Below are 12095 nucleotides of genomic sequence, written 5' to 3'. Positions count from 1 at the left end.
TAGGGCCTCCCTTCCCTGCCTGCAGCCCGCTCTCCCGCCTCTCGCCCCAGAAATTATCTCAAGCGTTGCCAGTTTGATTCCAGAGCCCCACTCGGGGGGGGGGGGGGGGGGGTTCTTTTGTTTCTTTGTTTTAATGACAGTTCCCAGCCCTTGGCATGTCATGCGCGGTTAATTCCCTAGCTCTCCTGAAGGCAGCTGGGGTGAAATTTCTTCTGCATCATCCTTTTGGGGATAATTGTTTATGATGTGACGTCAGCCGGATTGATTTTTCTCTCTTGAATGAGAAGAGATAGAGAGACTCACAGATGTGTGGGGAGGCCACAGACACTGACATTCCTTCAGGGTAAAAGGAGACGGGAAAAGGAGTTTTCAAGTGGTGGCTAAGATTTCAGGCTGCACGGAATTAAGAAGTTTTTTGTTTGTTTTCAATCCCCTCCGCAGCAAGCCACTTAGGCGCTCCTTTCATGCCAGCGCCCCCTGTTTAAGGTGGCAGCGTCTGATAATCTCGGGTACCCAGACGCTGCAGTAGGTGTCAGAAGACGAAGGGAGAAAGTGTGCTACCAGGTGGGGAAGGGGCTGTGCCTTTGGCGACAAGCGGCACGGTTGGGAGTGGAGGGGACTGGGGACGGGTAAGAGGTTCTGTGTGCTCTCCGAGGGTATTGTGTCAGGAGATGCGGGCTGGCTACCATGTGACGCGGTCCAGAGCTGAAGGGATTGGCCGAGGCAGCGCAGGCGGTGCAGCTCGCCGGCTCGCTGTTCCTCTCCCTTTCTCTCGCAGCATCTTCCTGGGAGCCTGTAGGTGAAGCAGCACCAGCAGCATCCATGGCCTATCTTTGGGTTTAACACTTGTCTCCTTTGGCTTCAGCAGCAACGGACAGAACAGATCCTCCTGGCAGCAGCAGCGGCAGTGTGGTGAGGATTTATCTGGGACCTGGAATTGTATACTCCTATATTTTTTCAGACTCCTTGGAAATTAAGGAATGCAATTCTGCCACCATGATGGAAGGTAGGATGCTTTCTGCTGTGCTTGACAGGCTTCAGGCAAGGTTTGGGCAGAACAGCGTTGAAGACTGTGTGCAGCCTGTATTTGTGGCTGATCTAGAACCCGGTTGACAGGATTTGCAAGCAGAAATGCTGCAGTTTGCTTGCAGTGGACCGGGCTCAGACTCATGGAATCAAACCACAGGGCTTCTGTTCAGCTCAGAAACTACAGAGCTCCCAGCTCTTTTGAGAGAGAGAAACCTAAAAAGTGCTTGCAGGGAGCTGAGATAGAGATACTAAAGAGCTTGCAGAGCAAATAAGTTGGGAGAGAAGATAAGGTTGTCTGCATTGGGTTCCTGGGACAATACTGATTAAACATTTACAATGGAAACTTGTTTTCTGAAATTGACATTAGACAGGAGAGGTCATTGATAGAGTTGTCCATGCTATAATTTTTACTGAACTGTTTTTTAAAAATATTAATGCTTTTAAGATATGTTTATCTCTACAATTCACATCTGATTGTTGGGATGACAGATGCAGCAAATTTGGCCCCTGAGCTATATAGTTTTATGGGGATGTCATTGCAACAGAATGAGCAATATGAGGAAAATATACAGGCCTCTTGGCTCCTGATTCAGGTTCTTATCAGGTTTTTCTTTCATTCTTTTTAAAAGAACTTTGTGCTTCCTAAATGTGTTCCCTGTGCAAGGTTTTTTAGTCAAGCATCAAATGATTACTTACCGATTACCTTTTGCATTCAATATTAAGCATAAGGAGGAGGAACTTTTCCTGGGGAGATGTTGTTTCAACTACATTTTTATCCTACTAAATTACCCTTTTAATCCTAAAATAGTGACAGCTGAGATTGCCTCAAAATAGCAGCAAACTGATTAAAAAAGGAACAGGCAGACTGACCCTCGCTTTGATTTTCTGTTTTCACACTACAGGATGGTGCAAAACTGCTGGCCTTCTCTAAGATGACAGGCAGAAATTTGTCCCCAGCCTGGATTTCACAATGCAGAATCCAGTGCATAATGGGTCTCACATCAGCCATGAAAATGGCAGAGAGGCCACCTCTTAAATTAAGGTTTGTCCTACAGATTTTAAACCTTCCTTAGAAATTCACCAACATAGAATAAGAGGACGATGGTTTCAAAACAACAGCAGCGTAGCCTGTACGTATTTAGCAAAAATTAATTCTTTTTGCTCTCTCTAGCACCATGTCAAACATTGCTAATATGATTTGGGTGAGTGAAGAATTTTATAGTCATGGCCCACAGATTTTAGAAAATAGCCTTAAAAAACAGATTGGGTATCATTTTGTTATGGAGCCTGGTCTTATTTGCAAAGGACTCTCAAGCAGTTCTTTAAATACAGGCCTAAATAAACTTGAGGTTATAAATGCTCTTAGATGAAATCATTTTCATTAATTAAAAATGGATTTAATCTTTGAATAGCAAGGCAAGACAAACAGAAAGAGTATTACTGAGGTACTTTTCAATTAAAAGCTTATGTAGTTTGTCCTTTTCAGAAAATAAAATCTTGTTTATAGAGGTACAATATTTCTCTAGCTGAATTTTATATAGCATTTCTTAAAAATAAATCTGCACACATTCTGATTCAATTTAATCTTATGGAGGGGAGGGGAACATCTTTCATTTTACTTCTTGCCTTGCAAACTGTGGAGTTGAAGTATATTCTTTGAGGGAAGTAGTATTTATTAATACTCATTAATGATTCTCCTGGTAGTATTATCTATTGTGCTATCCCAGAATGTCAAATCAAAGTTCTGTGATAAGCTTATCTGAGCTGCCTAAACTGAAATGAGAACTATAACAAAGATTTGTGTTGGAGCTGAATTAATACTATTGCTCTGGGTTTGCCAAATTTATCTAATGAAGGACCTTATCTTAGCATTGTTATAGGTTACACTGTGGATACACTTACCTTTTGTCAGATTCTTGCAAGTGAAATTGGACAGGTGTTAACATTGACTTAAAAATTTAAATGAAACTAGTAATTTTTTTATCTACACATAGTTCCTACTTAGTTACTAGCCTTTTGGGCAATCTATACATACATGTTTATGATACTGTATCCCAGAATTTCATTTCTGAACTGATCTTACTCTGAAAGTATGGGATAACAGTTATTATTTACGCATACCTCATCCATTCAGTGCCTGAGTCACTAAACATCTAGATAATTAAAATGATGTTTCTTAACTAACACCTCTCTCTCTCTCTCTCTCTCTCTCTCTCACACACACACACACACACACACACACACACACAGAGTCATCCACACATATACACTGCTCTAGAAAGGGAGAGAACCTACACTTTGCATTTGTGTGTATATATTTCTATATTCAGTAAAGTGTTGGAGTTAGCTGCTCAGGAAAAGCATGGTCATGGCAACTTTTCAAAGCAACTTCTCTACTCGATGTAAAACAAGAGTAAACATACTCATCTGTATGGCTCAGAGTCTATTTTTGTGTTCTTGTTTTGGATGGAACAGGATATAGTTTCCATTCATTTGATGTCTACTGGAAATTCTTGTCAGAGATGAAAAGTATTACTATCTTCTCAGTGATTCTAGTATCATAAAAGGCAGTAAAATAATTATGCAGGGACATCATGCAGGTTACCAGTAGCTTGTGACTCCAAATATTTTTATTTCAAAAAAGTATTTTTTAAAGGACTTGATTTGTTGATTCCTGCATTCTTTGTTGTTGTTGTTTTTTAGCAATGGTTGGTACTGAGTTGCATTTTTTTCTAAAAACATGATGTGGAAACTTATGCAGTATGAAAAGGAAGGGAAAGAGGATGGGCAAAAGGAATTATTTGCTAAATGGTGTAAGTGTACAAAACAGCCTATGTGATTAAGGGAACTGTTCAAGGATTCTGTTTTTCATGTATTATTATTAAAATTTAAGAATGGCATTTTAGTTACTCTTTTTAAGATAAGTGAAACTAAGTCAGCACTTCTTAGGACATCTGTATATTTGCAATGCAGTTTGGGAAGTTTCCCCTTGTCTGTGCAGAACTGCACTGAAAGTGCTTGTGTTTTTAGTTCTATATTCAGGCTCTTGGTATTACACTGGAAAGGTAAGTTTTTTGGTGCAATGATTTAATCTTATATACATATTTTTAAAAGATTTTATTTTTGACTTTGAGAGAGAGAGAGAGAGAGAGAGAGGGTAGGGAGGAGCAGGAAGCATCAACCCATTGCTTCTTGTATATGACTTGACTGGGTAAGCCAGGGGTTTCAAACTCACAACCTCAGGATTTCAGGTGGATGCTTTATCCACTGTATCAACACAGGTCAGGCAATCTTATATACATACTTTTAAATTAACAAGCATATTTTAAGAGTTTGCTGAGTTTAATTATAATATACAGAAGTGATATAATAAATCTTGTTAGATTTACTATTCACAATAACCTGCAAATAAATGTATTCTGCATATAGTACTTTTGAATAGTTTTCCTTAAAAAAAAAAGCACACACAAAAAACCAACACCACATTGAGGCAGAAATATGGTGGAATGGAATTTGAACCCCAGTTCATTAAACAACAATGCTCATATTTTTACCCATCATAACACTTTAAATTGGAAGCTTTACTTTATACCTTGCATCAGGTGGTTATGTTAACTTAGTTGAAAACTAGGACTGAGATTCTTTGGCGGCATATTCTGTCTCTCTCTCTTTCAAATATGAGTACTCACACAGTCATACCTTTTAATTCCTTGTTAACACCTTTTATCCCCAAAATCAATATATAGAAAATTTTGAAAAATCTAGATTGATCTTTTGCTACAATGAACCTTAGAACAGTAAGTGTTTTGTTTTTCCTAATTAGAAATGGGGTTTTATTTATTTGGAAAGTTTTGTTGATGTGATCAAGAAGGAACAAAATATTTTGAAGCTGGAATTGTTCATTTTTTAATTAGCTAAGAAGTTTAAAAAGAAATGCTTCAAACTTTCCTACTGATTCCCTTCCTAGAAATAGGCAAGTTATTTTGGAAAAATCTTTAGCATGCATATGAGAGTCTAATATATGTTGTATCACTTATATAATTACTTATATAATTACTCTCCTTCTTCAAGGCTCTGTATCAGATATATGTTTTCATCCAATCACAGGGGTCAACTCTAAACTTAAAAAAACATGCAGTCTTTTAAAAAAAATTAACTAGAAGACTCTGGATAATTCTTTCTGTTGAATTTGGCACATACACTATCCAAGTTTCAAATAAACATGTTGCAGGAAATCACCAACTCACAGTTTTTATGTTCCTGAAAGTTTGTGAATTGCTCTCTTGAAACAAGTTTTCCCATAGGAAAAAGATATAAATGATGGTCAGGTTCTCACACTTGTCCGTTAAAGACTCTTAAACCCATTATATAATTGAAATACTAAGTGTTTGCTATAAATTGGGTAATTCATAATTACTATAGCAATTAGCCATACAAGCACAGTGGCATTAAATGTGTTTTCAATTTCAAATGTTGCTTTTTGAAGGAGAGAAGGTTTAATTAGAGGACACAGAGGAGATGGAGAGAAAATCTGAAGGGGATTTTTAGTTATATTTTCAGAAGTTTTAGAGACTCATGACACTGGATTTTTCAATTATATTTAATTTTACCACCAGACTTGTGGTTTACATTTTCTCAATTCAATTTTATCATATCTACTACTGTTGAATTGTGATCTCTCTCATCATGTAAACTCACAAGTAGATTTAAGAAGGGTAAAGAGATGAGTGTAAAGGAGTGGAATGGGAGAAAAAAGGTCAAGGCATTATAATGAATTTGGGTTCATGTCTGCAAAAGTACCTGAAGACAAAGTAACTGATTGAGGAAGAGGTTCTAGATAGATGGAAATTGGTAAGCAGGAAAGGGTACAGGATGAGGAGAAAGTGGGTGTAGGGCAGAGGTATTAGGTCTAACTAGTTTATATGCTGACTACCAAATAAATCTATGGGCATAGGATGGCTTGCTTACCGTTGGATTGCTAGTGGGGAAGGAGGTTTAGACTTAGAGAATGCTGAGTCTCCATCTTGGAGCAGGTATGCCATTTAACTTCATTTATAGACTGTTAGATATTTTGTATCTATACTTAAATACCTATATCATGTCACTTATTTGTATAAAAAACTTCTATATCTTCTCATTTCTCTTAAAATCTGTAGCATAAAAGAACTGGCACACTCTAACCTACTGTAACACTTCAAGCTTATGTATTGCCTCACTTAACCTGACAGTCTTGCTACCTGTCTCTGTTTAAAACAAGTATTTTTCTGTCTCGGTGCTTTTGCTCTGGCTAGAACATGCTTTTGACAACAACTCATGGAGTAACTGACTCTCTTGTTGTTCCAGCAAACCTTCTCTATTATTCTTGTCATTCCAAACTCCTAAGCACACATCCTGGGCCACTGAGTCCATCTTAATCTGCTCCTTTTCATCAGAGCTGAATTTATGATTCATGGTTATTTAACAGTGTATGGGCTGAATCCACCACTCCAGAGGGAAGGTCCATGCGGACAGGATCTGGTCTGTCATGGTCACCTCTGTATCCTTGGCTCTTGACAACAGTAGACACTTAGCACATTTATTTATTGAATAGTGAATAAAACCTGATAGAAACGACTCCAATGACTTCAAACTATATAATGTAAGGTATTATTTTGGGCATTGTAGGAATATAAAAAAATAAATGCTCATATTTACATTTTTACTGGAGAAACAAGAACTATAAACCTGAAATAATTAGGGAAAGATAATATATTATTGAGTGCTAAATTGTGAAAAAAAAAAAAAGGTAATACATTTTGAGAAACAAAATAAAAGAAAAAGTCCATTTGAAAATACGTACTTGCCTGACCAGGTGGTGGCACAGTGGATGGAGCATCAGACTGGGATGCGGAAGGACCAAGGTTTGAGACCCCGAGGTCTCCAGCTTGAGCGTGGGCTCATCTGGCTTGAGCAAAAAGCTTGCCAGCTTGTGTTCAGGATCTCTGGCTCGAGCAAGAGGTTACTCGGTCTGCTGAGGCCCCCCCAGTCAAGGCACATATGAGAAAGCAATCAATGAACAACTAAGGTGTTGCAACAAAAAACTGATGATTGATGCTTCTCATCTCTCTCCTTTCCTGTCTGTCTGTCCCTATCTATCCCTCTCTCTGACTCTCTCTGTTCCTGTAAAAATAAATAAATTAATTTAAAAAATTAAAAAAAAAAGAAAATATGTAAAATACATACTTGAGCTTGATTTATTTTGGTGATTAGCTCTAAGGAAATGATTTCATAATGGGAAGAGGCAAGTTATAGCACAGCTATTCAAAGAAATTTCTAGAAATTCCAGACAGAGTTTGCAATATCCCATACATTTTATTTCTTCCTCCCTTCTGCTTTCTTTGTATTTCTCCTTTTTTTTTTTTTTTTTGCCACTTTTCTCATTCTTCCTTCTCACCTTTCCCTTTCTAAGATCTCTGTTCTTTTCTAAAACGTTAGACTTAGAATTTGGGAAAGTATTTTAAAATAAATAAATGAGTATAACGTTAGATGATGTATTTGTGCAGACAGTGGCAATGTGATAACATATGAGATTGTTCAGACACCAAATTATTCCTAATTGGAGAATTTGTTAATCTTAGAAACTCAAGATGCTTGCTACACTTGCACAGTTTGGATTTTGGGGTACAAAGAGCATTGCCCCGGAAGTCAGACTTAGGTTTGAATCCGAGTGTTGTGACTCCGTGGCTGTATGCCTTGAGAAGATTACTTTACCTTCCTGGGGTTCTGTTTCTGTGCAAATAAAATGGGAGAATTAACCTGCCATACCTCAAGAACTTCAGCTCAGAGTCTCTGGTATTCTCTGAATAATTTGGATTCCTCAGATGTACTCCCTCCAAGGTTTGAATCTGAAAGATTGACTCCTCTTCCTCCCACCACAAAATATCTTGTCCTTCACACAAAAATAAATTCAAATGTATTACCACCTGCCTAGTATTAGTTAAATCTTCCTCTGCTGGTCTTTTACATTGATGCCATGATTTCGTTTTGCATCTTTGCTGTATAGGGAGACAAAAGCATATTTATGCAACCGTCCTCTACAAGGAAGTGTTTATGTGTTCATCAAAACCTATATACTGAAAGCATGCTAGGTGTGAGACATGGCTCTAGGTGTTAGAGGTTCATTAATGAACAGAACAGATAAAAATTCCTACCTATGTGGAGCTTCTGTTTGGTTCTGGATGAGATGATACAACAAAATTAAATGCAGCCTGACCAGGCAGTGGTGCAGTGGATAGAGCATCGGACTGGGATGCGAAGGACCCAGGTTTGAGACCCCAAGGTTGCCAGCTTGAGTGTGGGCTCATCTGGTTTGAGCAAAGCTCACCAGCTTGGACCCAAGGTCACTGGCTCGAGCAAGGGGTTACTTGGTCTGCTGTAGCCCCACAGTCAAGGCACATATGAGAAAGCAATCAATGAACAACTAAGGTGTCGCAATGAAAAACTGATGATTGATGCTTCTCATCTCTCTTCATTCCTGTCTGTCTCTATCTATCCCTCTCTCTGACTCTCTCTCTGTAAAATAAAAAAATAAAAAAAAATAAATGCAGAGTACATTAAATGGGAGTAAGGACTTTAAAGAAGAACTGAGTGGAAGAAGTGCAGTAGATGGGGATGCAGTTGTAAATAGAGTGGTAATGGAAAACTTGCTCAAAAGACAGTTGAGCAAGAACTTGAGGACATGACTTGAAGAGCCATGTGATTATTTGGAGCAAGAGTCTGACGAAGCAGGGAAAAGAGCAAGTGCAAAGGCTCAGAATGTGGCTGAGACAGAAAGAAGGCCAATGCCATCTGGAGCAAAGGACAGAGGAACCTTCAAGAGAGGTACTCAGAAAGGTAATATTCAAATAGACGCCTATGAGTCCCTTTCAGTGGAAGGAGACCAGTTTCCTTTTGCAGAGTCAGTCAGCATGAGTCTATGTTATCCGTGTTCAGTAACAAGTGGGCTTTCTGAAGCCTGGTGTTCTGATACTGGCTCTGTCTGATGATGGTGCCTCTTGGACTCATTCTTTCCACATATTTAAGTGAATGAATTAATATCATACTCTTGTCTTACCTTCCGGTTCCAAGCCCAGTGTCAGAGCTGAGAGTTCAACTACAACTCTAGGCTTGAGCATTTTCACACAAGAGATATAGCCCCATGATAAAACTGACTTTCGAATCAGAAATACACATCAACTGAATTATTTTGACCACATACCAAAGATCTCTATCTTTATTTATGGTTTGTATCAACTTCTATTATGCATCAGGATTAGTATTTTAGGATTTTTAAAAGGCCATGCAGAGTAACCATGTTGCATATCTTCAGCAAAATGTATAATATAATATAATATGGAAAACATTGTGTGACACTGCGCACACTTCACATTTTCCAAAATGCTTCATTCATTCAACAGGTACATCTGTAGCTTTTTCATTAGTCTCAGATTCTGTTTTAGACACTGTGAATATGGCAGCAAAAAAAAGGGCAGTTGTGTTCTCTATCCTCAGCAGCTTTGAGCTAGTATACGTTATCACATACTTGTACACATATTTTATTCTCACATGTCTGCGTGGTAGGAAGAATAGGTGTTACTATCCCTATTTCAAATAGGAGGTAACTAGGACCCAATAATGTTAAGTGACTTGTTCAATGTGACCACCTTACCAAGTAGCAGAAGCATCATCTATGACACAAACTTGACTCTGAGTCAAGTGCTCTTTAGCTGGATCATGGTGTAACTGGAAAGTCCTGCTCATGTCATATTGGCCTGGGTTGCTAGATAACAAGCAAACAGTAGATCATCTGAATTTGACATGGTATTTCAAAAGCCTTCTTCATAACTAAGCAGGTTAATTTTTTTATCAGGTCACGATCCTTCAGACCAGCCATGAGCCAGCCTGAAGAAGGCTGTCTAACACAGAAGAGTTTATACCAGTGGGCTCATTCCAGAGGCCATCACTGGTTTCTGAGAATTCTATGATGAGAAGGGACATACGATATCACTAGGCCAGTGCACTCTAAACTTTCACAGCTTACATTCTACAAAATGTTTTATCAGAGAACCTGGCTCCCACTATGAACAAAAAGCCCTTTCTCCCTGAGAAGGACAGCTAGGTGTTCACTGACATTCCGTGAAAGCTTTGGCTGTTATCATGAAAACATGGTGTGGGCTACCATTGAAGATTAACCAGTCTAGTTCCACCTCATTTTTCAGTTGAAGAAACCAAAGCCGGATGAAATAAATTACCCAAAGATTTTTGTTCTCTCTGAAAGAGAACAGGTCAAGTTTATTTTAGTAGTGATTCAAAAAATGTGAATAGACAAAGACTTAGAACCTGTGGCTTCTTTCACGTTCAAAGGTGCTGAGGCTGGTTGGGTGACTGCCCAAAGATGTACAAATGAATGTGTCCCCAGGGTCATCACTCTACTGAGTACACATACAATGTGGCCATTTATAGCTCTCTTCTACGCTCCCATGGCTCATGGGTCTGCTGTCAGGAAGTCAGTGCTGTGTGGAAGGAAGGACAGGATTTGAAGGGGCTGTACTTCCTGGGTAGCTCTGTGACCTTGAATGAGGTCTAGAACTGCTTTAGCTTTAGCTTTGCCATTTGTAAGGTAGGGATAATGCTGGCTCTGATCAGATGTGATAATAAACATTAAAGCATCTGTAAAACTGTGGCACAAATGCCAGTTATTTGCTCAGATGGCTTCCTCTTAGCTTGGTTGTTATATGAGGGTTTAGCATTCAGTGGCCAGACATGATTGCTTGCTGTTTTGCTTTGCAAGTGCATTATTGCTGCATCTCTTCTGCAGATAGGCCTTACAGATGTCCCTCTTTTTTTCACCATACTGTTAATTATTAGCATATTCTATCACTCTATTCTCAGAGTCCAGATGCTATATATACTACCCCTTTCTTGATCATGGAATGCATCAATAATCAATCACAGCTCCCTATCTCTCTGGCCTCAGCATCTATCTCAATTTCACATTCCAGGCCACCTCTATCAGTTGATTGGAATTGGCACATGAGGTAATACTAGTTTGCTTTTCCTACAACAGGCTGTTTTCCAAATTTGAAACATAATGAATAAAACTGGACTATAGATGGTCTAGCTGTGCATCCAGCCTTTACAAATGCCCTTAACGAATCACTGAAAAATGACACAAGAAAAATTGTTCACAGTACTGGTTATGGAAGCAATGGAAGGAATTGGTCTGTAAGGCCTGGAGCAGGTAGGACCCTACTCCTGAGCCATTGACTTTAACCAACAAGTATCTCTAAGCCTCCTTGTGCCCCCAGTTCAAAGAACTGTGTCTACCAGACAGCCAAGCCAGAGTCAGAATTTGGATTCATGCCTGATTCCTTGTTCCTTCCTGCCTCACTTCAGTAAGTCTGTGCTCTCCCTTTTATCCCATGCTACCATAACTGGTCAGACCTCGCTGCTTCCACCTTCCAGCCCATCCGCCTCACATCCATCAAAGAGGTCACTTTCATCATCTGTCTTTGATTGTTCCCCATCCTTTTAAGATGAAGTCTGAATGCCTCAGTACGCTGTGAAGTACTTTCTGACACAGGCCAGATGGAGCTCCTTGTCCTTGCTTTCCCTTGCATATGCTGTTCATTCCCTTTTCTGTACAGTAACGGTCTCTTCTGCTCACTCAAGGTCAAACAAAAGTGTCCCTCTTCAGCAAAGCCCACATTCCCCAGGATGAGAGTGAGTGCTCATTCAGCTTTCAGTTCTCACCCTCAAAAGGGCACAAAGCCAAATATTGAAGAGCACTGGCTTTGGAGTCAGACTGTCCGAGGTTAGACCCCATCTCTATGACTGTGGGAAGGTAGTGAACCTTTTCTACTCTTGAAAATGGGAGTGATAATAACTCTGTTTGTCATGGGTAACCATGCAAGGTTGGAAGGGTTAATCAGAAAGTACATTTGTGCCTGACCAGGTGGTGGTGGTACAGTGGATAGAGCATCGGACTGGGATGCAGAGGACCCAGTTTCGAGACTCCAAGGTCGCCAGCTTGAGCGTGGGCTCATCTG

At 39.4% G+C, this 12095-nt stretch overlaps 1 protein-coding gene across 17 annotated transcripts in view; it reads left to right on the top strand.

Annotated features, from left to right (window-relative positions):
• Positions 1–308: 308 nt before the first annotated feature.
• The window catches only part of SGIP1 (SH3GL interacting endocytic adaptor 1), a 223899-nt gene continuing 212112 nt past the window's right edge, over positions 309–12095 (top strand). For 16 of the 17 annotated variants that reach the window (XM_066268955.1, XM_066268954.1, XM_066268953.1 and 13 more), the window contains exon 1: positions 730–1006. In XM_066268955.1, coding sequence (XP_066125052.1) covers positions 997–1006 — 10 coding nt within the window. In that variant the 5' untranslated portion in view covers positions 730–996. Of the gene's footprint in view, positions 565–729; positions 1007–12095 lie in introns of those variants that run through there. The other variant, XM_066268940.1, reaches the window with a different exon arrangement.

This window comes from Saccopteryx bilineata, chromosome 3, assembly GCF_036850765.1.
Source record: "Saccopteryx bilineata isolate mSacBil1 chromosome 3, mSacBil1_pri_phased_curated, whole genome shotgun sequence".
Classification (NCBI taxonomy): domain Eukaryota; kingdom Metazoa; phylum Chordata; class Mammalia; order Chiroptera; family Emballonuridae; genus Saccopteryx; species Saccopteryx bilineata.
Note: the sequence above shows the minus strand (reverse complement) of the source record. Positions and strands in the feature narration are given on the sequence as shown.